A 26,330-nucleotide genomic window follows, 5' to 3' on the forward strand; every position below is an offset into this window, starting at 1 on the left:
AAGCGCCATGTCTTACAATCGAATTTATTAGCTTCCAGAGGTGTCCCATATGTAACCCACAAGGCCCCTTAGCACTCCGTTTTGGCCACTGCTCTCCAGGTGCACCAGAATTAGGTAACAGGAACACCAGAAATTTCGAAGTGGGAGCAGCAAGCCTGTGGCTGTGGAGTCATGTTTGTATGAGAGCCTGAGAAATGTCTTTCTTTGTTCTTAACGCTGTGAGCGCATCTATCCATTACAAATAGCCCTGTCTCCACACTTATTATTTTTTTTCTGCACCGCCTGGCGCCAGCCACTTCCCCGTGACACCACATGGCAACAAGGCTATTGTAGGGCTCATGCTTGCATAAGATGCCAAGAAACTTCTTCTAAGTGGTTTATGATAGGGGCTGCTGAGGCTCAAGAGGTACACAATTAAGTTACTCTGGGTGCCTTATCTGAGAAGCAGAATCTTGACCCAGCACAACACTGGAGATGTTTTATGTGTCTGCACAATTAAACTATTAATATGCAACTGTAACCTTAACTTCACCTTAAAAGTTTTGTAAGGACATGCATGTGTGTACCTCAATCTACTATATTTACACACACACACACACACATATGCATGTATTTAAATATTTCAAGATGCCCTCAGTGGAACCCAGTGGGTTTGCATACTGGATAGGCCATCTGCATCACCTGCTGACATGTTTTTACGCAATTTATCAATCACCATCTGAAACAAAGAGCTGAGTGAGGTATTAAGTCTCCCATTTCCTCAGAACATCCTCCCCATTACTTGCTATATGAACCAAAATCCTACATCTCTAAAATTTAATTCAGAGAATGTTAATAAATTAGTTACCAATTTACTGCTTATTGAGGAGGACAGTGTGTTTGGATGTGTCAAAATAAGAACCTAATTTTTTTTAAAGAGTGCTACAGCTAAGAAGTTTACAGGATAAATTTTTTATTGTGCAGGAGATGGCAGCACTGGGCTCAGAAACACATTAAGCACTGGTATTAAACACTGTAGTTAAGTACAGAAAAAACAGACATTTTAAGGATGAGCATGTAACTTGCACTTCATACGATACTTAGTGGCAAATATGCTTTTGTAATATACGTATATAGGGGGTGGGGTGAATTACTGTCTAGTAAAGGCAGATACAGTTACAGGTTGAACTTCTCTAGTCCACCACCCTCAGGACCTGACTGGTTGAAAGAATTTGCTGAATCCTGGGAGGACACTTTTGTCTAGCACAACAGGGTCCAATACGTTCACCACTCACCACACATGTGGCGAACAGGACACCACGGTGTAGTGATTCTGGGCTCTGCACATGGAGATCTTGGAGCCTTTAAATGTGGCTCCTTAGAGCCACACACGTGACATGCCCTCAGCCTGCTCTGCGCATGCCCCCTACCACTGCGCATGGCGGCAGCAGCAGCAACCCCTCAGGCTCCAGCCCCAGCATGGCTCCTGTGTAGCTCTGCTGGCTGTGGCTCTAGCTGCCCCACGTGGCCCCAAGAATTGCGGCTCCAGTGCAGCTATACCGGCCGTGGATCCAGCAGCGCTTGTGGCTCCCGGTAAATTGCCCGTGTTCACTTGGGAGGCTGAGGGTCTGGGGAATACCTGGCTCTAGAGGAGGGCATTTATTTAGAGCTGGGTGAGGGGGAGGCTGTGGCAAATGTGCAAGGATGACAACCACAAGTGTGGCAATCCTTGAATTACTCCCCTGGTGTAGCAGCATCACCAACACATCCACAGCTTACAGGACTCTTAGAAGATACTTAGATGTGAATTAGAGCTAAATAACAGCACAGAACACCGAGAGCCAGAACTGGTGGCTATAAATAAACTATGTGGGACCACAGGAAAGTTGGCCATACCCATGACAGACAAGTGGACATTCAGCTAACTATAATCATGCCGGATTACGGATGTTCCTGGATGAGTGTGTGCTGGGCTAGAGAGGTTCAACCTGCACTGAAGCACCAGAAGGGGTTCTCCCATCACTGTAGGTAATCCACCTTTCTGAAAGGGAGTAGCACCATTTCCACTCAGGCTTAGGCTGAATTAACCATGTCTCCCTGCGGAGTAAATTTTTCACATTCCTGAGTGATGTAGCCAGGCTGACCCAAGTTTTAGGTGTAGATTAAGCTAGAAATGGCTAAGAAAACCTACAGCAACAAAGCAAACTAAATATACCATACCCAGAGGCAGCAGCCTTACACGTTTGCACACAGTGCATGAGTTGTATTCCAAAAGGACAACAATATAAAGTAACCGATAAAAACCATATGAAACTGATTCTCAAAAGTGCTGAGCACCTACAACAGCTATTTATTCAGTGGTGGGGGAGGTTCCCAGCAACTCCAAAAATCAAGGCTAGGAAACAGTCAATCTGAAAATACTTGATAAGTACTCCAATTATCTCTTTCTTTCCTTTTCTGTAATCTTCAGAGGATAACTCATGTCAGGCAACCAACCATATCTCTGTAATTTCAATTAAATTACACGCTGTTGCTCTTGAAATAGTACATGATAATCAGCACAAACATATAAAAGGAGGATATTTACCCAGTTAACACAGTTTTTTTCTATATTGAAGTATCCGAGATACTAGCATGTGATGTCTTGCTAACACTATTCTCAATCATAATTATATGAATAGATCACACCTGTTTTGAAAGACAGGAGAATTTGCCTGTCAATTAATTAGCTTTCCCTGTAATATAAGGGCCCTCCTTAACATACAAATGCACAATATATAAAATTCCCTAAATAAAATACACAGTTTCAGTTTTCCAGCTCCAGCTACCTGGCTAGGTCGTGGTTCTCACAGCATGCACAGAGCATTCTGACTGCAGACTATCTGCCACCATTGCTGATAGTAACGGAGACATATGTACACGCAGTGCACTCTCAGAGAAAGGGGAGATGGGGCCTGTGAAACTGATTGTGCTGGAAGTGTTTGCTAATAAAGATGTCTATGAAGCTGAGAAGTTTCAGTACCTGAGTTAACAAGCTGCTGCTCCATGACCCCACAGCCCAGCACCTCCATCCATTTTCCTTGGAAGTTGATCTCCATCTCAAAGGAAGGGTGAGTAAATGGGAAGTAGCAGTCTACCCATCTGATTTCCAGTCCTGTACCATTGTTTTAAAATAAACAAACAAACAAACAAATCAATAAATAAGAGTAAGTATTTAAAACGCAACCCCCGCCAACCCTTTGTAAAACTTGCCCTTCAGTTAATGACACCAATTACTACAATCCTGAAAAAATAAATCACAAACAAACTAATTTACAGCACTTTGGTGCATGGTAATAAATCTTGAAACTTGTGGAAAAAATGGCCATGTCCTTTCTAATATGAAAAACACTTTGTGCAATTCAGGCACCCTTTGAAACCAAATCAATCACTTGTCAAATTCCAGCAGCCACCTGGCAGAAAAGGAAAATGAGCCAAGATCATGGGATGGTAGGTAATTTTGTTATTCTGTGTAACAAAAAATGACTAAGCTCCCGAAATAAAGTTAGCCCATTTCATTGTGTTGTTTTTTTATCCTTCTTATTTTACAAATTTAGGCATTACTTCAATGACAAATTTAGGCAAATAAGTCTCCCTTCTTTTACTTTCAAATATTATAATCTTCATCTCTTTAAAAATAAAGCTATTTTTCCTGTGCATATATGTGTATTGTGACAAAGTCCTGAGGTATTATTTGTGGGTCCTGCGCTTTGTGGCAGTTAAAGAGATGCCCCAGTGGCTCACTGTTTCCCTTTCTGATCTGCCTCCCAGTTTTCCCAGGGGCAGGGCACAGCCTTTTGAGCCCTTCGCATCATCAGCACAGTCATAAATGCAGGGGGGGATGATCCCTCATGGATGTTGGGTCTCCTTGTGCCCCTTTTAAACTGTCCCAGGCGGTGTGAGGGGAACCTGGTCCCCTGCCATTTCAATCTGGGTTCAGGCCCAGGGACCGAGGTAGCTGCCGTTGGAGGGGCTGCCTCCCTCAGCCCAAAGTGCACCAGCCTCCTCCCTGGACTAATTCCCCAGACACTTTCCTCAGTACCTTCTACTGGCTGCTGCTCTTCCTTCTTGCAGGCTTTCCTCTGCAGTTCTTCCCTCCTTCCTGGTCCATTCCCTTTCTTCTCCCCCAGCCTCCACCCTTACCTGAGGGGAAGCCTTATAAAAAGGTTCCACAGGTCTTAACTGGCTGCAGGTGCTCGATTAGCCCCTGGTACTGGATTAAGCTCCTTCTGCAGCCTGATCCTTGACAAGCCTCAGTCCAGGGGAAACATAAAAGCACTGACCCAACTGCCCACACACTTGCCCTCCCTTAGGTCACTAAAGTATGCTGCAGGCTGTGTTCCCCCACAGTTTGAATATTTTATCAGGTTACATGAGAAAAAACATGATAGTGAAATATGCTGGAACACAATGTCAATAGCATGAGTTAGGGATGATTTCGGTACTCATTGGTACGGAAGCCACAAGTGAGCTGGAGCGTTGCCAGCTTCTAACATTTAGTAATAACCCTCCAGGTGCATTTAATAAAAACCTAGTTCTGGGAGTCATATGATTATATGAGAATCTCAGATCCCATTAAAAAAAGCCAGTTTTTAGCCAACATGACTACCAAAGAAAGCTTGAAAACATGAAAGGTTCAAGAGCTTTATTTTATATACATGGAGAGAGAGAGAGAGAGAGAGATGTAATGGCTTTCTTGGCATTATTCAAATATTATTCAAATATTCAAAATATTCAAATATTCAAAATTCATGAGTGAGCTTACAGAAAAAAATAAATATAAAATTAGCTTAAAAGTAATGGAAGTTAAATCTATCTATCTATCTTTTTATATATACATAATATACATATCTATAGTGAGAGCTAAATATATATATATACACATATATATATATCTGTACAGAGATACATATTTAGCTCTCATTACTTTTAAGCTAATTTTTTTCTGTAAGATGACTCACGAATTTTGAATGTTTGAATTCAGTAATATCATATGTATCATGCCAAAATAATTTCAAGAAACCCTTTACACCGTCTTACACCACCCTGATTACTTTAGATACCATATACCTTAAGCTGCATCTACAAGAGGCCTTCTGTCGGCAAAACTAGGGAACATCCACACTACAAATGAGTTCTGTCTAAAATCTGTTTACAGAATGCAACCTTTTTTCCCAGAAGAATTATGTCTTGAAAGTTTGTAGCATAGTGCCTCTGCAGACAGATTCTGTCAACAGAAAAATAGTGTAGATGCTCCAACAGGGCCCTCTGTTGACAGAGGTGGTTCACTGAGCAGCCCTGTTTGCACAGCTTCTGATTGGCTGTTCTGTTGACAGAAGGCTGGGCAGTCTGGCTGCTCTGTCAACAGAGGGCGTTGACAGGGGGAGGCCCTGTTAGGTGTGGACGTGTTCTGTAGACAGTGCTTCTGTTAGGAAATATCTGTCAACAGTGACTTCTGTCGACTGAATTCTGTAGTGTAGACACAGCTCTACAGAGGAAAAAGTTTAGATATATTTTTGTTTGTTTATAGGTGTTATTGCAAGCATCAGCATATATTAGGACTAAACTGAGCCCAAGGAAGAATTCAGGTTTCCTTTCCAATTCAATTCCTTTCCCTTCCTTTTTGCCATAACTAAGAGCTATATGAAGCAACTTATTTTTAGGTTGAAATTTTCCACATTTAGTTTCAGCATTCTCTCCCCCTTCCACTTTTTAAGCAAATATGATTCAGCCCATTTTTGAGCAACACAGGAAGAGAAACCCCACCCACCAAACAAGGTTCTAATAGAAATGTTTGCACTTACATTAATTAAAGATAGCTGAAACTAGAAATTTATCAATTATTGTTATTAAAATGGCACCCTTCAGGCCCCATGTCAGCTTATGGCCAATAACTAGGCACTGTACAAACCTAGTTAAGATGGTCCCTTCTCCAAATAGCTTCCAATCTAGGGCCCTCATCCTACAATGTGATCCACAAAAGTGTAACATCCTATGCACGTGCAATACAATGCAGGATAAGGCTTAAATAGACAAGACAGACTAAGTGTGTGAGTACTGTTATTCCATCTCACCATTCAGAACTAATGCACAGAGTGATTCAAGGTATGTCTTCACTGCAGAATGTTCTTAGGTGTTTCCTTTCACCTCCCTCCTATATACAGATAAGCTTTGTGATGCTTTTAACTTGATTTAACTCAGGTTCACAAATGAGCAAGGGAAAGCAATTCAAGGTCGAAAACCCATTGAAATAAGTGAAGTTTGTTGGGGTGACATTAATTACGTATTTTCATGAAACAGATTTTTTTTAATTTAACAAGAAATCCTAACTTTGAATTTCCATGATTTTTAATATTGAAGGTTTATTTATGACTTTTTCTTACAGTCTTAAATGATGGCTTCTTTCAGCCTTAGGCTTGGTCCACACTAACGAGTAAAGCTGACTGTAGACATGCAATTCTAGCTATGGTATGTGCGTAGCTAGAATAGATTTATTTGCAATAGACTTACTGTGTTGTCTACACAGAGGGAGGTTGACAGGAGAGTTTCTCCTATCAACCTTCCTTACTCCTCAAAATATCGAGAAGTACAGGGGTTGACCGCCGACCCCAGAAAGTTTGATTTCACATGTCTCTACCAGGTGTGCAAAATCGAACTCCAGAAGATTGACCTTAACCCTGGTCAATCTTCCTGGTAGTGTAGACATACCCTGTAGACGCCTGCGCTATGACAGCGCCCCTTGCTGGGTGGAACAAGCTACCCCAGCTTGTCCTGAGTCCTAACAGACCCCGGGCTCTGGCTCCTTTAAGGAGCTGGCTGGCGGTCAGCCCGCCCAGCTGGGGAGGCTGCCTCTGGCCTGGGCGTGGCAGCCTCAAAGCTCACCTCTCCCTCCAGGAGAGGCAGCAGGCAGCCTGCAGGTAATCCAGATGGCCCAGCCCTTGCAACAGGGCTGGGCAACAGGTAAGTCTGCAAGGTTTGGGGGAAAAATCCAGCCCTCAGTTCAGGGTGGGGCAGCAGTCAATGTTTGGGGACAAGAACCCAGCCCTCAGTTCAGGGCGGGGCAGCAGTTACAAGGTTTGGCTCTCCCCTACACGGGGTTGGCTTTACTCCGGCAAGGGTTTACCCCGCCAGGGAGGGGGTGGGGGGGTCACAGGCCCTCCCACTCCACTGCAACCCAGCCCGGGGCCCTGTGGATCGCTTACACCTGCCGGTGGTGGTGGGGATCCAGGCCACAACACACCACCATGGGTTCCGGTGAAGCGTTCCCCGGGCCACTTCCTACCTCCACCTCCATCTGGGTAGGGTCCCAGTCAGCCTGGTGGGCGGGTCCCGGTTGGCAGGTCCCCTCCAAGTCATCTGCCTTTGGGGGCTCCAGCCATTCCAACATCTCTATGTCATTGGGGTAGTCTGGTGGCAGCAGCACGGTGGGTCCAAGGATGTCGGGGGCTTCTGCACTGCAGGGGTCCAGTGGAACTCCAGGGTCAGCTGCTCCCAGGGCCTCTGGGTGGCTTGGCCCAGGCCGTCTGTTTGGCCCTGGTAGATCCCGGAAGTCGGGGTAGGTCCCCTGGGGCATCTGTATCTGTAGCTGCCCAGGCTGGTCTGGGCAGGTGTGGGGTAGCTCCCACTGACAGGCTGGGCAGTGGCAGGCTCTCTGCCCCTGGTGCCCAGGAGCCCGAGCAGGAGCTCCCTCCCAGCACGGCGGCCCAACAGTTAATGGGCCCTAAGCTCCTCCCCCGGCCCTTCTGGCCTCAGGCCCTGCCCTCTGTGGGGCAGGGCACTGGTGTTCCGGCTCAGGGCCCACCCACCAGGGCCTCTGAGCAGCCTCCTCCACCTCTGAATCTGCAGAGGGCGACAGTGGCTCGCTACATACCCTTAGCTCCATGTTAATAACATTTTTGCATGTAAATATTCATATAGACACATTATGCTGTAACACATGCACATAAATACAGCCAAAACAACATTTAAAAAAATACTTCAATGGATGCTGTTGACAGACTGCCATTCAAACACATTGGCACTTGCATATTTTTTTTGCTTTTAGAAATAAACCTCAAGAAATTATGTGAAAATTAATTTTTATTCATATAATATCAGAAAATTCATAGTGATCGTTATCAAAACGACTATAATTGAACTGTGTTTTTAATTAATATACATACTTTCACTCTATGGTGATAACAATACTGACCTCATGCATATATCTGAAGTCTACATGAAATCCGTGCATATATGCAGGAAGACAGTAAAGTTATCACCACATACTTTAATAGAGAACTCTACACGTATATGTAGAATGGACTAACATATGATCACTGTGGGAACAATAACTTAGACTTTTCTGACATGTGTAACTAGAATATTGGTTGATATAAGATCTGGCACTTTTTGTATATATATGCACATACATGAACATATTTTTCATTCCAACTGCCCAATTTGTAAAGTAAGTAAGAATATTCAACTAATTTTGTACTTAATAAAAAGAACCAACAGAGTATGTTGTTAATAATCTGCCTTTCAAATAATGTTCTGATATTTTATTTCTTCTGTTAAGAATCAGACATACATATGTGAGGCTGGACGGGACATCATCTCCATGATTCTTAATCAATTATAAAATTTCAGCGCATTATCTATCTGAAAAGCAAATGATTAATAATGAATGAAAAGCAGGAAGGTGAAAAGTGATTCTATTACACAAGGTTGCTTTTTAATATCTTCTTTAAATATTGAACCATTGATGCATATAAATAAGGTTGGGGGGTTGGTGTAGCAGGAACACACAGTTTGGGGTATCAGATACTGCATAGAATAGGCTTCCTTTGTATTAGATAATATTTATATACATATATATTAATATAGACAATATTATTATATTGTATTATTTGTCAAAGGATTAATCATGTTACCCAGAGTTGTGATGTATATGGAAGCTTAGACAGCTATGATTAATGTGGAAAATATGAATGAATTTCCTTTAATTTAGGATTAGCTGGAACACTTATAGAGTGCTTTGGAATATTTATTCCTTTTATATTTGCAAGTTATATTCAAAATTAAACAACATAAAAAGTACAGAAAATAGAGACAGGCCAGTAAAAAGAGTAGTACTGGAAAAGCAAATATCTACACAGCAGGGTTCAGCAACTTTTCTGAGGTAGAGTGCTGAAATTTGACTTTTTGAGTTCTATACATGATCTGAGTGCTGGTGATACTTTTAAAAATCACTAATATTTCCACTTATAACAGCTCCATTAATAAATAAAGAGTCAAGGCTATCGCATTTAGGTGGTGTTTGGTAGCACTATTGGCCTTTGTTAATCCTTAGGAAGTATGACTTTGAGCAAGTTCCTGGCTGCATGGGGGAGGAAGGGTAGGCTGAGCTCCCGCCTCGCATGCCGTTGAAAATCAGCTTGCTTTCCACTCTTAGCATGAGTGCTGCTGGTTGCTGATCCCTGCTATACAGTATCAGTCTTCATCTATTTATTTTATTAAATTTTGTTTCAGTTTTGCCAGTGCCTAGGATCAAGATATAGATACCTAACTTAATTTACATAAAGATTGTTTATTGATGAGGCTTAATTTCTTTTAAAATTTTTATGAGACATTTCAGGGACAAAGTTTTACTTCCAAAAGATTGATGGCTCTAAAAATTAAACATACAGTTGCAAAAGTCCAATAGGACGTTAGAGAACACAAAAAAATTAATGAAGAAATTGGTCCTCAGACACTAACTTCCAGATGTAGACCCGCTAATGTCGTTATTTCAAAAGCAACTATACATGGTAATAACCCATTACCACTGGCACCAATAAGAATCCTGCCCTTAGAGACTATTTATATGAGGATTAAACATTGACCCATCACACAATATAGGCTTGTGACATACATGAGACATTATGATTTGCTAGCCCACGTGAATGTGTAATATCTCTACCCAGCTTGCTTTTCTTTAGAACATCCCTCCTGCCTTTCCCTTCACAATATCAGTGAGCCTCATTACGGACTATACAACTCTTTTTAAACCAGTTAACAAAAACTGATTAAAAGCCCTTGGTGCTTCACCAGTGAGGGTGGCCTACTTTCAGAATAATGTATTTCTCAGCATAATCACTGTTCAGATCATTCTTGCTCCTTTATTTAGCTGTGCTGCAAACGAGTAGCTAACAGGGGAGGCATAGCAGCAGACTCTGTGCTTTAAGGTAGAGAGTCATGGCAAGTGGTGCATTTGGCTTTTCTGTGCATTGTTTGTTTGACTGTTTGTCCTCTGTATGGAGCTGGCAGCTCAGGCAAGTCAGTTTATTGGTGCATAAATAAGTAGCATTCACTGCTTTACTCACTCCTGCTGTCTGAATTCTCTGAATCTTTAACCACTTCCTATGGTGAGAGGAAGAGGTGAGCTGAGCTAAGATGCGGGGGTGAGGGTAGGAAGTTGCTGGGTGTTGGAAACAAAAGTCTGGACTACGTGTATGAAGCAAGCAGAAGGGTTTATTACCAAAAATTGTTACCTGCTAAGTGAAATCAAGCGCTCCAAACAAAGACAGTTTCAACCAGTTTTCCAGGTGCTGAAGTTAGATTTACTGACCTGTAATCGCAAGGATCATGTCTACAGCCCTTTTTTAAACTGGCATCAATTAGCTATCCTCCAGTCATTTGGTACAGAAACTGATTTAAAAGATAGGTTACAAATCAAAGTAAATAGTTCTGCAATTTCACATTTGGGTTCTTTCAGGACTCTTGAGTGAATATCATCTGGTTCTCGTGACTCACTATTGTTTATTTTATCAAATGGTTCCAACTCTTAGACTCCAGAATTCAGAAATAGACTTACATGCGGTTATAGCAATCGACCGTGCAAATCCAATATTGGATGAATAAGCCACAAGAGAAGCTGTAGACTCAAATAGTGCCCATAGATCCTCACCGTAGCTGCTAACTACCATCTCTCGAGACAAAAAGGGGCCATATATTTTATTAAGTAGTCCCAAAACACCCTCTAGTGAACCCTCAGTCTAGGACCTCAGTGAAACCAGATTTGTCACCTTTAAAGAATGGCTCAGTCATGAAGACCAATGCAAAGAATTAATTTAATTTCTCTGCAACAACCTTATCATCCTTGAGTGCTCCTTTAGCATCTCAAGCATTCAGTGGACCCACTGGTTGTTTAGCAGACTTCCTGCTTCTGAACTACTTAAAAAAATCTTCCCATTACTTTCTGAGTTTTTGGCTAGCTGCTCTTCAAACTGTTTTTTGGCCTTCCTAATTATATTTTTATATTTCATTTGCCAGAGTTTATGCTTCTTTCTATTTTCTTCAACAGGATTTCACTTCCACTTTTTATGCAATGACTTTTTATCTCTCAGTGCTTCTTTTACTTGATTGTTAAGGCACACTGGCATTTTTTGATTCTCTTATCACTTTTTTTAATTTGGGATATAAAGTTAAGTTAAGCATCTGTTATGGTGTCTTTGAAAATTTGCCATACAGCCCTCAAGGACTGGTAACTGGTTAAATGATAAGTAACAAAGTGTAGGTCTACATAGTCTGTTCTGGGACCAGTACTATTCAACATATTCATAAATGATCTGAAAAAACAAATAAACAGTGAGGTGGCAAATTTGTGGATGATACAAAACTACTCAAGATAGTTAAATCTCAGGCAAGCTGTAAAGAGTCACAAAAGGATCTCACAAAATGGTCAACAAAATGGCACATGAAATTTAATGTTAATAAATGAAAAGCAAAGCACACTGGGAAAGATATTCCAACTAATCATATAAAATGGTATCTAAATTAGCTATTACCATGCAAGAAAGAGATAATGGAGTAATTGTGGCAAGCTCTCTGGAAACATCCACTAAGTGTGCAGCAGTTGTTGAAAAAGCAAACAGAATGTTGGGCATCATTAACAAAGGGATAGATATCAAGTCTGAAAATATCATATTGCCTCTGTATAAATTCATGGTATGCCCACATCTTGAATACTGTGAGCAGATGTGGCTTTCCTCATCTCAAAATAGACATTTTGGAATTGAAAAAGGTTCAGAAAGAGCAACAAAGATGATAAGAGATACAGAATGGCTTCTGTATGAAGAGAGGTTGAGAGTAGGACTTTTCAGTTTGGAAAAGAGACAACTAAAGGAAGATATGAAAGAGGTCTATAAAATCGTGACAGATGTGGAGAAAGTAAAAAAGTGCTATTTATTCATTCTCTTAACATAAGAGCTAAGGGTCACCACGAAGAAAAGGAAGCATTTCCTCACATAATGCACAGTCAACCCGTGGAACTTTTTGCGAGGACGTTGTGAAAGTCCAGGCAATAACAGGATTCAAAAAAGAAATTCATGGAGGATAGGTCCATTGATGGCTATTAGCCATGATAGACAGGAATGGTGTCCCTAGCCTCTGTTTGCCAGAAACTGGGAACGAGCAATAGGGAGTGGATCGCTTGATGACTACCTGTTCTGTTCATTCCCTCTAGGGCACATGGTAGTGGCCACTGACAGAAGACAAGATACTAAGCTAAGTGGACCACTGGTCTGACCCAGTATGCCCATATGGGGATCATATATTTGATTATGAGCTCTTCCTTCTAGCCAAAAAGGTACAACATGATCTAATAGCCGGAAGTTGAAGTTAGACACATATTCAGACTGAAAATAAGATCTAAATTTTTAACAGGGAGGGAAACTAGCCACTGAAACAGCTTGCAAAGGATCATGGTGGATTCCCTATCACTGGCTATATTTAAATCAAGACTGGACAGCCTTCTGAAAGATCTGCTCTAGGAATTATCCTGGGGGAGTTCTATAGCCTGTGTTATACAAGAGGTCAGATTAGGTGATCACAGTGTTCCCTTCCCGCCTTGGAAATGATGAATTGACAGGGAAATGATTTCCAAAATGGCTGCCCTGCAAAGAGAAATGGGGTGAATGCCTTAGAGGCAGCATACCACCCAACTGGAGGCATACCAAATGTGCTCAACAGTATATTTAAATCCGCAATTAGTTTCCATATCCGATACACTTCCCTTCCACTACTGTTCATGAGCAGAACACCAGGTATGGTAGCCCACATTATGACCAGTATGGAAACTGACAGTGTCCAGGCAGAAATCAACACAACCATTGCCTGCTGTGGGCCCGGTGGCAGCTTTCCATGAATCCACGGGACCAAACTAGCTATGTCCCTTGCCTGACATCCCATTTCTGCCTTCTCTTACGTCCAAACTCCCAGAAGCATATGTTTCTACTATACCAGAGGTACAGACGCAAGCATATTTTTGGACATAGTTAATTTAACCTCCCTTTTTAGGAAAAGAAATTCTGTATGGTAATACAGCCTCTAAAATACTCTAAAGATACAACTCTCTTTGCAGACTGATGACGGGGGACAGCCAGAGATTCTTGGTCTGGTGTCAGCCACCGTGAGGACTGGTCACATAAGTTGTACAGAATTCTTCCCGGTCTTTCCTCCTCAAGTGGGACTTCCTCTGCCAAGATCACTGCACCTCATGCAGGGAAGGGACATTTCCTACACGGACATGACAAGATTCTATTTGTTGTTTCATACGTCTGTCCTGAACAAAGCTGAATAAGCAGAATGTGCTAACCATTTTCAGCATGAGGATTGTTTTTAGTAGTCAGCATTTATATAGACCCCACATAATCAGGAGGGAGTAGGGGAAAGACATTTGTGCAGTGTTGCATGGGTCAGTATTAAATCAGTCTTATTTAACAACTTCATTAATTAGTCAGAAATTGTGGACACTACTGATTATAATAAAAAAGAAAATTCTGCAAACATCAGAGGTAACACTAAGTGACATAGAGAATCAGAAATATGGGCGATATATCAGGGTTGGCTTAGGAAAATACAGTCTATTAGATCTTGGGAAAACAATCTGAAATAAAGATATTGATTGAGGAAGGAATCTGCAAAGCAGTAAAGGTGAAAGCACATGGCAGCAAAATAGTTATGAATTTACAATGAGATCTCAACAAAAGGCCAATTTACTTTGGGCTATTTATGCAAAGCAACAAGTCACAGAGGAGAAGAAATAGCTCCTCTCTGTATATGCTGGTCAACCCACTCCTGAAATACAGCAGTCAGCGCTAGACACCACATTGCCAAAAAGCTTCAGACAATTGCAGAGAGTTTAAAGTAGGACAACAAAAATGAGCAGGCAGCTGGATAGACTGATTTACTGCATGAAGAAAGATTAAAATAGCTTGTTATGCAGTACGGGTACTTTGGTGCAGTGAAGATTAAGTGGGCACACAACAATGTTCAAACATCTGAAGGGTATAAATGCAAAGGGAGAGAAGTTAATTGTTGTATGATGAGAGGACACACACAGTAATTAGAAGGAATGGATGGAAATTAAGGAAGGGGAAATCTATGCTGAATATGAAGAAAAGCTCCCTGACAGTGAAAACTGCTGGAAGAGGAAGACACATCATTTGCAAAATGTGAAATCAGATAAGACAAAGCACTAGAAAATTTAACAAAGGGAACCAGTACACAATGTCAAGGATGTAAAGAAGAGGACTTAATATTCTAGGCCTTTCCCTGCTTTAATATTTATGACCATTTTGCTAGTGATCAATGAAACCAGAGGAAGGACTTCAGGAGGTATAGTTATTAAAATTCCACAAAACAATGGTCTTTAGCAACTTACGTTATTTAACGACATCTATGGCAGTATGAGAGCTCAGAAGTTAGCTATACCTCCAGAGCTTATGAACATGTTATCCTACTTGACAGAATATGTAATTTAATGGAGATATTTTTGCTGATTTCATAATCTGTAAAGAATGCAACATGAGTGATTTAGGAAAAGCAACAGTAGTTTTTAAAAAAAAATTCCACCATTGAGTGTGTGTGTGTGTGTGTGTGCATGCCTATGTATGTAAAAGCAACTGAATGTGGACCTTACAATATATTTCTATTTCAACAAAGGAAAAAAAATACATCATTTTTCTAAAATCTGAGGGACTTTGGCATTTCAGAGGCAGAAAAGTAAATAAAAAACAGCAGTAAACAGACAGTAGAATGAACATTAGATAAACAAAGATAAATGCTGTGACAGGGAGAATTAAGCTGAATGTATCCAAGATCTTTGCATTATGCCCATATTGTGTGTCTATCTAGTAAACTTGTACAGCATGGATTTTGGTTCTTTGGTGCCCCATTACACTTCTGTTCTGTTTTACTGACAACTGACCTATCAGGCAATTAAAGAAGAGCTGGGGAGTGACAGACAGGAGGCTGCACACATCCAGAAGTGAGGAAAAGGACTTAATTTGTAGAGGTTCCTGTCTATATGCTATGTTTTTATGTTCACGGAAAATGGGGAGGATGATAGGTAGAAAGAGAAAAACTTCACCGGTAGACCAAAATGATAGATCAAAAAATCTACTAATTTGAAGTCTTAAATCTGCATGCTTAGCAACTGTTTATTTAAGAATGGCTTTTCTAATGTTTACCTGGCCCCAACCTAACCTGGTTCAGAAGAAACCAGTGTAATAATTGTCATTAAAAATGCAACATCCGTCATCACTATAACCAGTGGATGTCCCCACAGCCTCAGATAATACAGTTAACTTTGGGCACATGTTGACTGTCAATGGTAACAATGCCACCTCAGAAGTTGATTGCCAAACATTTTTGTTATTACTTATCGTTTTGACCGTTAGATGTGTTACAATGTCATTAAAACCAACAAAACAAACAGAAAACCTTATTCATATAAAATTTTCAAAAGCACCTAAATGATTTCAGAGCCTAAGTTCTATTTTCAAAACTGACTGTGGAGACTGACTCACTGACTTTTAAAACTATATCCTTCATCTAATTGCAAAAATATGTCAGTCATTAATATGAACAATGCTAAATATAATAATACAAAACAGGAAGAAAAAATGTACTGAAACTGTTGGAAGAGAGGATACTGGGGTTAGATGGACCATTGGTCTGATTGAGTATGGGTGTTCTTACGTTGCCCTTTTTCCTGTCAACTGGTGTAGGATTACAACTGACAGGAAACATGTTTAGTCAATATTTAGAATTATTGAAAAAATGTCAATCATTCCTACATAGGAACTGATATTGCCATCAATCCACACTCAGAACCCCCTCTGATTTCAGTGGGCATCTCAAAACAGCTTTAATAGTGGCCACCACAGCCTATGCATTCTAATGTTATGCACTACTTCCTTGACAGGAACCTGAGTCAACTCAGCAGACCAGTTTTCCCACCAGGGGACAGTGGAAACCAGCCATCCTCACTCAGACCATTTCTTTACTGAAATAGTGAAACAGAAGCACGTGTTTGATTATTCATTCTGATTCACACACTCTCTACCAGAGCCCTGGGACAATACAAGATTTGTATCTGCGAAAATGAACCACGGATATCTGTACTGACATTCGCAGATGTGGATGCCTGCGGATATAAAGTGGATATCCAAAGATTCATAGAGCTCTACTCTCCATCACCTTGCAACAGCCAATGGCAGACAGCCTCCACCTCACTTACAGAGTTCAGTTTGTTGAACTGCAAGGAAAGAAAGGTTACTCACCGTAGTAACGGTGGTTCTTCGAGATGTGTCCCCGTGGGTGCTCCACATTAGGTGTCGGGCTCGCTCGGCGCCGCAGATCGGATCTTCAAAGCAGTTTCTGCCGGACCGCGCATGCACCGGTGTGCGCCGCTCCCTTGCGCGCTCCCGGCCATGTGCGCGATCCGGCCCCGCCAGTTCCTTGACCAACCGCCTCGGATGCTCCTGCAAAACACTAAACAGAGATCCGAAGCGGGGAGGATGGGCAGGTAGTGGAGCACCCACGGGGACACATCTCGAAGAACCACCGTTACTATAGTGAGTAACCTTTCTTTCTTCTTCGAGTGTCCCCGTGGGTGCTCCACATTAGGTGACTACCCAGCAGTAACCCAAGATAGGAGGTGGGTAATTGGAGCATGTACAGCTTGTCCCCGAGAGGACCACTGTCGAGAGCTGGGTATCCTCTTGGAATGCCCTGTGAAGGGCGTAGTACTTGGCGAAGCTGTCATAGGATGACCAGGTCGCCGCTCTGCAAATGTCCTTTAGCGCAACGCCCTTGAAAAAGGCTGTTGATGCCGCCACCGCCCTAGTGGAGTGAGCCCTGGGCGGGGCCAGTAAAGGAGTTTTCTCGAGTTCATAGAACATTTTTATGCAGGATACGATGTGCTTCGAGATTCTCTGTGAAGAGAGACCTTCTCCTTTCAATTTGGGAGTGAGAGAGACCAGGAGTCTATCCGTTTTCCGGATGGGCTTGGTCCTGTCCATATAGAAGGCCAGCGCCCTCCTCACGTCCAGGAGATGTAGGCGCGCCTCTTCGTTAGAGTTATGAGGTTTGGGATAAAATGAGGGTAAAACAATCGGTTTGTTAATATGAAACTCTGAAGAAACCTTAGGAACAAAGGCTGGATGCAGCCGTAGAGTCACCGCCTCCTTGGAAAAAACAGTGCAGGGTAGCGTTGCCATAACTGCCGCAAGCTCGCTCACCCTGCGAACTGACGTGATTGCAAGAAGGAAGGTCATCTTTATCGTAAGGAGGCGGAGGGAAACCGTGGCTAAAGGCTCAAACGGTGGTCCCGTTATCGCATTAAGCACCAGGTCCAAGTTCCATGAAGGTGGAAACGGTTTCCGAGGGGGGTATAGGTTGACCAACCCTTTGAGGAACCTGGTAACCATGGGATGGGCGAACACCATGTGCCCTTCCTCTTCGTGTCTGAACACCGAAATGGCGGCAAGGTGGACCTTAAACGAGGATAGTGAGAGTCCTCCTCTCCTGAGGTCCAGTAAATACTCTAATATTACAGGTATAGGCACCGAAAGGGGGGCTAGCTGTTTGGTAGAACACCATGCCGTGAAGCGAGTCCATTTCTGCTTGTAGGTCTTCCTGGTGGAAGTCCTCCTGCTACTTTCTAGGACTTGTTGCACTTCCTCCGTACATGTGCTCTCTAGGGAGCTGAGCCATGGATTAACCATGCTTGTAGTGGCAGGCCTTGGGGGTGTGGATGCACTATGGACCCCTGGGCTTGCGTAAGCAGATCCGGCACCACCAGAAGGGGCATCGGTGGCCGGTCCGACATGCGCAGGAGTAGGGGGAACCATTGCTGTCGATCCCACGTTGGGACTATCAGGATCATTCGGGCTCCTTCCCTCCTGGCTTTCTGCAAGACTTTGTGGATCAGCACTGTGGGAGGAAAAGCATAAAGCAGGGGGCCCCTCCAGGAGATCGCGAATGCGTCCCCCAGGGACCCCCATCCCAGTCCTGCCCTGGAGCAGAATCGTGGGCACTTCTTGTTGTGTTGAGTGGCAAACAGGTCCATCTGGGGAAAGCCCCATGCGTGAAAAATCGGTCGTAGCAGATCGGGACGGATCTGCCACTCGTGCGTGAGTGCGAATCGCCTGCTCAGCTGGTCTGCCTTCACATTGTGTGTGCCTGGTAAGTACGAGGCTTTCAAGGTTATATTGTTGGCGATGCACCAGTTCCACAGCCGGACTGCGTCCGCCCATAAGGCACAGGACCGAGCTCCTCCTTGCCGATTTATATAAAACATGGTGGAGGTATTGTCTGTACTGATCCCGACTACTTTGCCTTGTATATGGTCTCGAAAGTGTCTGCAGGCGTTGAACACTGCTCTGAGCTCCAGTATATTTATGTACAGTGACTATTCCGTGGAGGACCACAGTCCTTGCGTCACCTCTTCGCCCATGTGTGCTCCCTACCCTACGTGGGAGGCATGCGTAGTAAGAAAAACCGATATTTGTGGTTGGTGGAAGGGTACCCCTGTTAGCATGTTCTTGGGGTTTACCCACCATTGCAGGGATTTGCGCACCTCTGTTGTGGGCGACACCACCCTGTGAACGGTGTGTGCTGCCGGTTTGTATACGCTCGCCAGCCAGTGCTGCATGCTGCGCATGTGTAACCTGGCGTTCTGTACTACGAACATCGCTGCTGCCATGTGGCCCAGCAGCTGTAAGCACGTCGGAACCGGCACCGTAGGGCTGAAGGTGATGACTTGCACAAGGAAGCCGATGGCCCGAAAGCGTGTCTCTGGTAGATACACTCTCGCTATAATAGAATTTATGCGTGCCCCTACGAACTCTATGTCCTGTGTGGGGTCTATCTTTGATTTTGCCAGATTGATAACCAGGCCGAGCGAAGAGAACGTGCCTGCTGTGACGCGTATCATGCATAGTACCTCTTCCTTCGAGGCCCCTTTGAGTAGGCAGTCGTCCAGATACGGGAATATAAATAGCCCCTGTCTGTGCAGGTAGGCTGACACCACTGCCAAGGTCTTGGGGAAGACTCTGGGGGCCGAGGAGAGGCCAAACGGTAGGACCTTGTATTGAAAATGTTCTTTGCCCACCATGAACCGGAGGAATCGTCGGTGAGCCGGATGGATAGTTATGTGAAAATACGCATCTTGTAAGTCGAGGGCTACGAACCAATCTCCATCATCCAGTGCCGTAAGGATGGAGGCGATTGTGATCATCTGAAAGCGTGGCTTGCGCAGGTACCGGTTGAGGCCTCGAAGATCTAAGATGGGCCTCCAGCCTCCTGTCTTTTTCTCCGTGAGGAAGTACCTCGAGTAGGACCCTTTCCCTTGCAGTTGCTCTGGCACTCTTTCCACTGCCCCTATGAGCATGAGATGGTCTACCTCCTGCATGAGCCTCACTACGTGGGAGGCCTCCTGGAGGTGGGGCCTGGGTGGAGGTCGTGGCGGTGGGAGCAACTGTAAGGGGATGGCGTGCCCCGTGGCTATGATCTCCAGCACCCATTTGTCTGTGGTGATCCTTTGCCACTGGTCGTAGAATGGTCGGAGGCGATGGTGGAATAACAGCTTCGGGTGACCTTGTGCGATGGTAGCGATGGCGCAGCCCTGGATCTGTGTGTCAAACTTGTAGCCTTTTGCTCTGCCCCAAGGACGCACGGCTCTGTTGGGAACGTCGCCTGGGAGTTCTGTACTGCTGGTGCTGTTGATGTCGCCCTTGCTTGTAACCCCTGTGGTACTGGGGACGCTGTGGCCCTTGAATCTTTACTGGAATGAAGGACCGGGTCAGTTGATTCAGCAAACAGCTTCTGCGAGTCAAAGGGAAGATCGACGATCTTTGCCTGCAGATCCCTCGGTATACCCGAAGTCTGGAGCCAGGATTCCCTTCGCATCACCACTGCTGTAGCTGTGGAGCATGCTGCTGTGTCCGCAACATCCAGGGCGATCTGAACTCCCGTCCTCGAGGCCGCGTAGCCTTCTTGCACGATGGCCTTGAGCACCGGTTTCTTGCCCTCTGGAAGCGAGTCCATGACGGAGGTTAACCTAGTGTAATTGTCAAAATTGTGGTTCGCTAGATGCGCTGCGTAATTTGCCATTCGCAACAGTAGCATGGAGGAGGAGTAGACCTTTCTGCCGAACAGCTCTAGCTTCTTGGCATCTTTGTCTGTTCCCCCTGTCTTGAATTGAGATGTCTTTGATCTTTGTTGCGACGACTCTACCACCAAGGAATTTGGTTGTGGGTGGCTGAACAGGAACTCCATGCCCTTCGCCGGCACGAAGTATTTCTTGTCCGCTCTCTTGTGGACAGGCGGAATAGTCGCAGGGGTCTGCCATGTCGTAGTGGTGGACTCCGAGATTGCTTCGTCAAGCGGTATTGCTATTTTGGAGGAGGCCGGAGGTCTCAGATTTTTGAGGAGCTTATGGTGTTTCTCTTGCACCTCTGCTGTCTGGATGCCTTGCGTGAAGGCCACCCTTTTAAACAGCTCTTGAAACTGTTTGAGATCGTCCAGATGATGGACGTCCCCCGGGGTCGTAGCCTCGTCTGGGGAGGAGAGCGAGGAACCACTAGGATACGCCTCTCTGGACCCTTCTGGTTCCTATTGGCTATGGTACATCCGCTCGCTGGAAGCTTGCGAGGGAAAATCTCGGGGTTCCATAACCAGTTCCCCCTGAGATACTTGAGTCTCTGTCCCCGTTCGCGATTGCCCTCGGGGATACAGGACCGTCTGTGGGGATCTTTCATTGGTAGAATGCCGGTGGTGTCTATGCCCCGCGTGATAGGGACGACCATGGCAGCATGGGCACTGTTCTTGGGAAGGTGACCTGGACCACTCCCTTGGTGCGTACCCCCTGCGTCTGGGGGAGCGAGATCGTCCAGAGACATGGGACACTGGAGAGAGCGATTTGTGATAGTACTCCAGCGGCTCAAACCCCAAGAATGGTGAGGGTGGTCCCAGCCAGGGTGAGGCTGGTTGTAAAAATGGAGACGGGGGCTCCAGGTAGGCTAGGGGGGAACCCTGCCTTCTAGTTGGAGTCCGCAGCATGAGCGGAGGCTGAGAGAAAGCAACTCTGCAGCTCTGTCTGGAGAGGGGCTGCGGTGCCTTGTTTTCTGTGCAGCCTTCCCCCTCCCTTGAGGGGGTGGCTCCGCCCCCTGACGTGCAGTGGGTCTCGGCCCCGTCCGCGCCACGCTCAGGACGCTCTTGGGCGGTGCCGCGCGGGCGGTGTACTCTGGTGCCTGCAGGCTGCATGCCTGCGCGCTCTGTACTGCCGGTTCCCCGGGGTTTGGTGCCGCTGCCTGCGGTGCCGCCGGTACCGGCGCTTGTTTAGCTGCCGCCCTGCCTGCGGGGCGGGGCGGCTGTTTGATCATCGGAGGCTGAGCCACCTCCATGTGGCTCTCCGTGCCGCCGCCGATCACCTGTTGCTGCGGCTGGGGGCTGCGCGCTCCTCCTGTCCCGCTCGCTGTTGCTGCCGGCAGGGATCGGGTTGGGGAGATTTTCCTCCGTTTTTGCGCTGATGGGGTGAGGGAGGCAGCTTTCCTTTTATGGGCCCCGGAGGGTCCCTCCTGCTGCGGTCAAATAGCAGCATTTTAAGCCGCATCTCCCTGTCCTTCCTTGCTCTGGCTGTTAATTTTGCACAGAAGGAGCATTTCTGCGTGACATGGGAACTCCCCAAGGCACCTTATACAGTGACTGTGCCCATCAGACGCTGGCATTGCCTCTCGGCAAGACTCACATTTCTTGAATCCTGAAGAGGACATTGTTGGTGAGTCTTTTAGTTGTTAATGGGGTACTTAGCACCTTCTCTGTGCTGTTTTCCCCCTCTCGGATAGCCTGCCGCGGCAGAAGGCTAACGGCCCTAGGCTCCTGGCCTCCGGTGCTCCGCTTGTTACTAGGACTGGACTGAATTCCGTCCCGCTTGTTGTTTTTTTTTTTTTTTTGAAAATAACAACTGGCTAACTCAACAATAGACTAAGAACTTGAAAACTTTAAAGAAAACAGCTAAAAAGCATTGAATACGCTAACTTGGCCGTAGCCTAGTCGGATTCCGTCTGCAGCCGACGGCGGTTAAGAGGAACTGGCGGGGACCGGACCGCGCATGTGGCCGGGAGCGCGCAAGGGAGCGGCGTGCACCGGCGCATGCGCGGTCTGGCAGAAACTGCTTGGAAGATCCGATCTGCGGCACCGGGCGAGCCCGACACCTAATGTGGAGCACCCACGGGGACACTCGAAGAAGAACTTTCATGTTACTTCATGGACAGTGCAGATGTAATAATACAGCCACACAATAGAGTAAATCTTCAAGAAGCACAATTTTAATTTGCGCTTAACTCACACTAACATGAATTAAGTGCAAATTGAAACCACCTTAACCCCTCCATCTCCCAGCTGCCCCAGCTGGGAGAGCCCAGTGGGAACACAGCTGCTTGCAGTGTGGTTTCTCCCAGCTGGGAGAAATCAGGCCACAAGCCTCTGTCTGTGCGCTGGGCTCCCCAGCTGGGATCCTCAGCTTTCAAGCAGCGGTTTGTGGTGCAGTTTCTCCCTAGCTGGAAGAAGCCAGAGACCGCATGGCTGTCCCCCACCCCCCATTTCCCCCAGCTGCCTGCTCCCACAGCCAAGGGAATTCTAGGGATCTCCTCAACCGTCCCCCACCCCCAATTTACATGAAATTCGATTGACGCAGAGGTTACCCAGGATGCAACCTGCACACAAATCGAGGGTTTACTGTATGTCCCTTTACATAAAATTGCAGATTATATCTAAAAGCAATCAAAAGACTTTGTTTAAAAAATGCAGCTTTTTCACTACCATGACAGATCCCAAAAGCTCTCCCTGGCTCTCTCTTTTATTATGTTGCATAATCATTCTCAAAAGCTCGCACCTAGACCTGCCCACAAATAAACTGATTCAAAGGATCTGACACCACACTGCAATACTTACCATCACCAAAGAGATGAGTCACAAGTTTTGTAAGCACTTGTTTTAGGTTGAATTCCACCAGTCGCACTGCCTCCATCGTGTGTGTCTTCTGCTTGTGTGCTGTGCGGTGCCCTTGCTCAAATAATTGGAAATTTTCTCCGTCTTTGATGTTGCTGAACAACTAAACCAATAAAACAAAGCACATTGTTTTGTGTTGGTGACTTTTTCAATAATGAAGTTTTACTGATTCTACAAGGGAGTTCTGCTGATTATCCTTCAGCATGAAATAGAAATTTAAAGATTATGGCTTTACACTGGTGTAATTGTGAGCAGTTTTTTGGGTTTTTTTTTTTGTTCCCCTGGAAACTCTTTAATATGGATGATGATGCTGACAAATACAAAAGTTAAAAACAACAACAATTTGACTCTCAGTACCAAGGCTGAATTTTACAGGGATTGCAGTTGGTATACCACCTATCTATTGATGGACTGAACATATTTGTTAGGGAAATTAAGAGACAAAACACACTGCATCTTAAAAATCACTTTCCAGACTAGGGCCAAACACTTTAAAGTTGTAGCCAAAAATAACGAAAAATGTAAGACAAAGTATATCTTCTAGTTGAAAGATATAGATGATGTTTGAAATCTCAGTGTTTTTTTTTATTTGCAGTTTGTTACAAGATCCATTCTTTAAATGGCAAGATGTACTATCAATCAATAAAATAAGTTTTACCACTTGATTCTGTAGACTGATTATTTTTGGTTACTAATTACAGAAATCTATTTGTCAGAGAGAGATTCATAAATCTATTTATTTATAATAAGTAATTTAATCAATCAGTTTGGGATGGGAGAGACACAAATTAATTTTTAAACCATTATGTTACTTCAGAAGTTATGATAAATAAGAGTACCAAGCAAAGACAATACAATATAGTACAGTAAACTCTTTCATACCCAGCATTCTATCATCTAGAACTCTCAGATAACCAGCATTTCAACCACACGTAAATGTTAGTTACGTTTTCCGTAAGTACTGTATAGTGAAAGTAAATGCAAATAAATACAGCAAATACAGTGTAAGTTTACAGTGTACAATACTACTGTTGTTGATAAATACACCACATAATTTTGTTTGTTTGTTTCTTAGTATCTAATCTTATGCTTCTTTAGTGTTATGCAGTGCTAGATATACCTCTCTATTATCCAGAATATTTGAATATCCAGCAAGCTTCCAGTCCCGGGACGGCCAGATATGAAAAAGTTTACTGTACATTTGAATTACAGGACAACATTAATATGTAATAAAATTTATTGCAGCTTGAAAAATTTTTCAATGCTAAAACACTATGAAAAAGTTGTAAGAATGAAAGCCTAATAAACACAAGCTACCTATGAAAACCCCAAAATAAGTTTCCAAATTCTTAGACTTTGTGTGATTCACCCATTCCTAATAAAAATACTTTGATTCTTCCCAAGGATACCTGTAGGTCATGCCAGCATTTAAGTCACTATGGCTACATCTACACTAGCAAGCTTTTTCTGAAAAAGTTGTGACTCTTGAAAAATCCCACAGAGCTTCTACATACCAAATGCGTTCTTTCAACAGCAAATTGGAAGAACACAGCACTTTGTCTGGAGGCCCTCTTCCTCTCCCAAATGAGGAAGAGCGCCTTCCTCTGAAAGATTCTTTCAGAAAAAAAAGTGCGTATATGCACTGGGGTGCCCTTGTTTCAAAAGAGGTGCCAGATTTTTTGATCCCTGACCCATTCTTCTGAAAGAAGAGGGAGCTGTGTGGATGCTTTCTATCAAAACAGCGGATCATTTTTTTTTCTATCCACTTTTTTGTGTGTGGATGCGCTCCCTCTAAAGAAGTTTTTTCAGAAGAGTTCTTCCAGAAGAACTTCTTTTGAAAGATCGCTGTAGTGTAGACATAGCCATTTAGAATAGTCACCATAGAATGTCCCTTAATACTGCAACTGCCTTTCAAGAGGATTATCAGCTAAAAATCAACAGACCTCTAAAAAACACAGCACATAGTAGTAGCTGGACCACAAAAGCAAATAGGCAGGCCAAGTACCTGTGAGAGAATTCTCTCCACAAACTACCTTGTACACTATGGGAAAGTTCACACAGCTAAAAGTGGAGTTCAAATTTCACTTCCATTTTACTGCTGCTTATATTTCTATATTTCACCACTCTTATTCTTCAGCAAGGTTTATAAACATTGTAGAGGGCAATCAAATTTCTTTCCCTCTTGTACACATAAATTATCTGCCAGGCAGCACAAAGCCATTTCTGGGAGTTCTGAGAATAGAACCCAGATCAAAGGCTCCTCCACTCAGACACACACCCTTTCAAATCACTACGCCAAGCCAGTATACTTGTCTACCTAGGTTATAAGCATTGCACAACACCACTTTCCCAGAGCAAAACACAGAATTCAGGTATCCTAAGCCCAACATACTGCAGCTGCCTACCACATAGCTGTGTAACTCTACACGTGTTGTTTCCAAAACAAAAATAATATACTCTTTGTAAATTGCATAATAGACAGCTGTCCTGGGGATGTAAGAATCCAGGAATCATACTCAACTGATGACCTTAGCATTCCAATTTTCTTCTAATAAAACAAATCTACTTAAAATCAGATTTTACAGTTGAAGACCACTAAAACTGCAATAAAGACACATAAGCTGTAACCGACCACAGGTGTACATATTTCACCTGTCAAACAATTTGACTTCCAGTTTCAGACCCTGGAAGATCTGAAAACTGAGGGGCATGACACCAATAAATGTATGGATGGACAGAGGGCAAAAATATTATACACATAAATCCCTGTGTACACAACCCCTCTCTTCCATGTGGGATACCTGACAACTCCAAGTATAAGCATTGATGTCTGATCACTTGAACTTTTAACAGATGGCAAAAGGGGAAACTTGGAGGTGAAAAACTTTTCTGGAATAGAAGCATACATAATACAACATATTCATCTGCCCATAAGAGCAACAAGCTACAGAGTAGAGGAGCAATTGTAACTCATTTTGCTACAGGATTAATGT

General features: G+C 44.0%; 1 protein-coding gene across 1 annotated transcript in view; it reads right to left on the reverse strand.

Moving 5' to 3' along the window:
- Positions 1-26,330, reverse strand: part of FARS2 (phenylalanyl-tRNA synthetase 2, mitochondrial) — a 424,448-nt gene that overhangs the window by 279,843 nt on the left and 118,275 nt on the right. Inside the window, exons 4-5 of the mRNA XM_074987722.1 lie at positions 23,281-23,440; positions 3,002-3,133 (exon numbers count right to left, since the gene is read on the reverse strand). Coding sequence (XP_074843823.1) covers positions 3,002-3,133; positions 23,281-23,440 — 292 coding nt within the window. The remainder of the gene's footprint in view (positions 1-3,001; positions 3,134-23,280; positions 23,441-26,330) is intronic.

The sequence above is a fragment of the Carettochelys insculpta genome, chromosome 2 (genome assembly GCF_033958435.1).
Source record: "Carettochelys insculpta isolate YL-2023 chromosome 2, ASM3395843v1, whole genome shotgun sequence".
Lineage (NCBI taxonomy): Eukaryota > Metazoa > Chordata > Testudines > Carettochelyidae > Carettochelys > Carettochelys insculpta.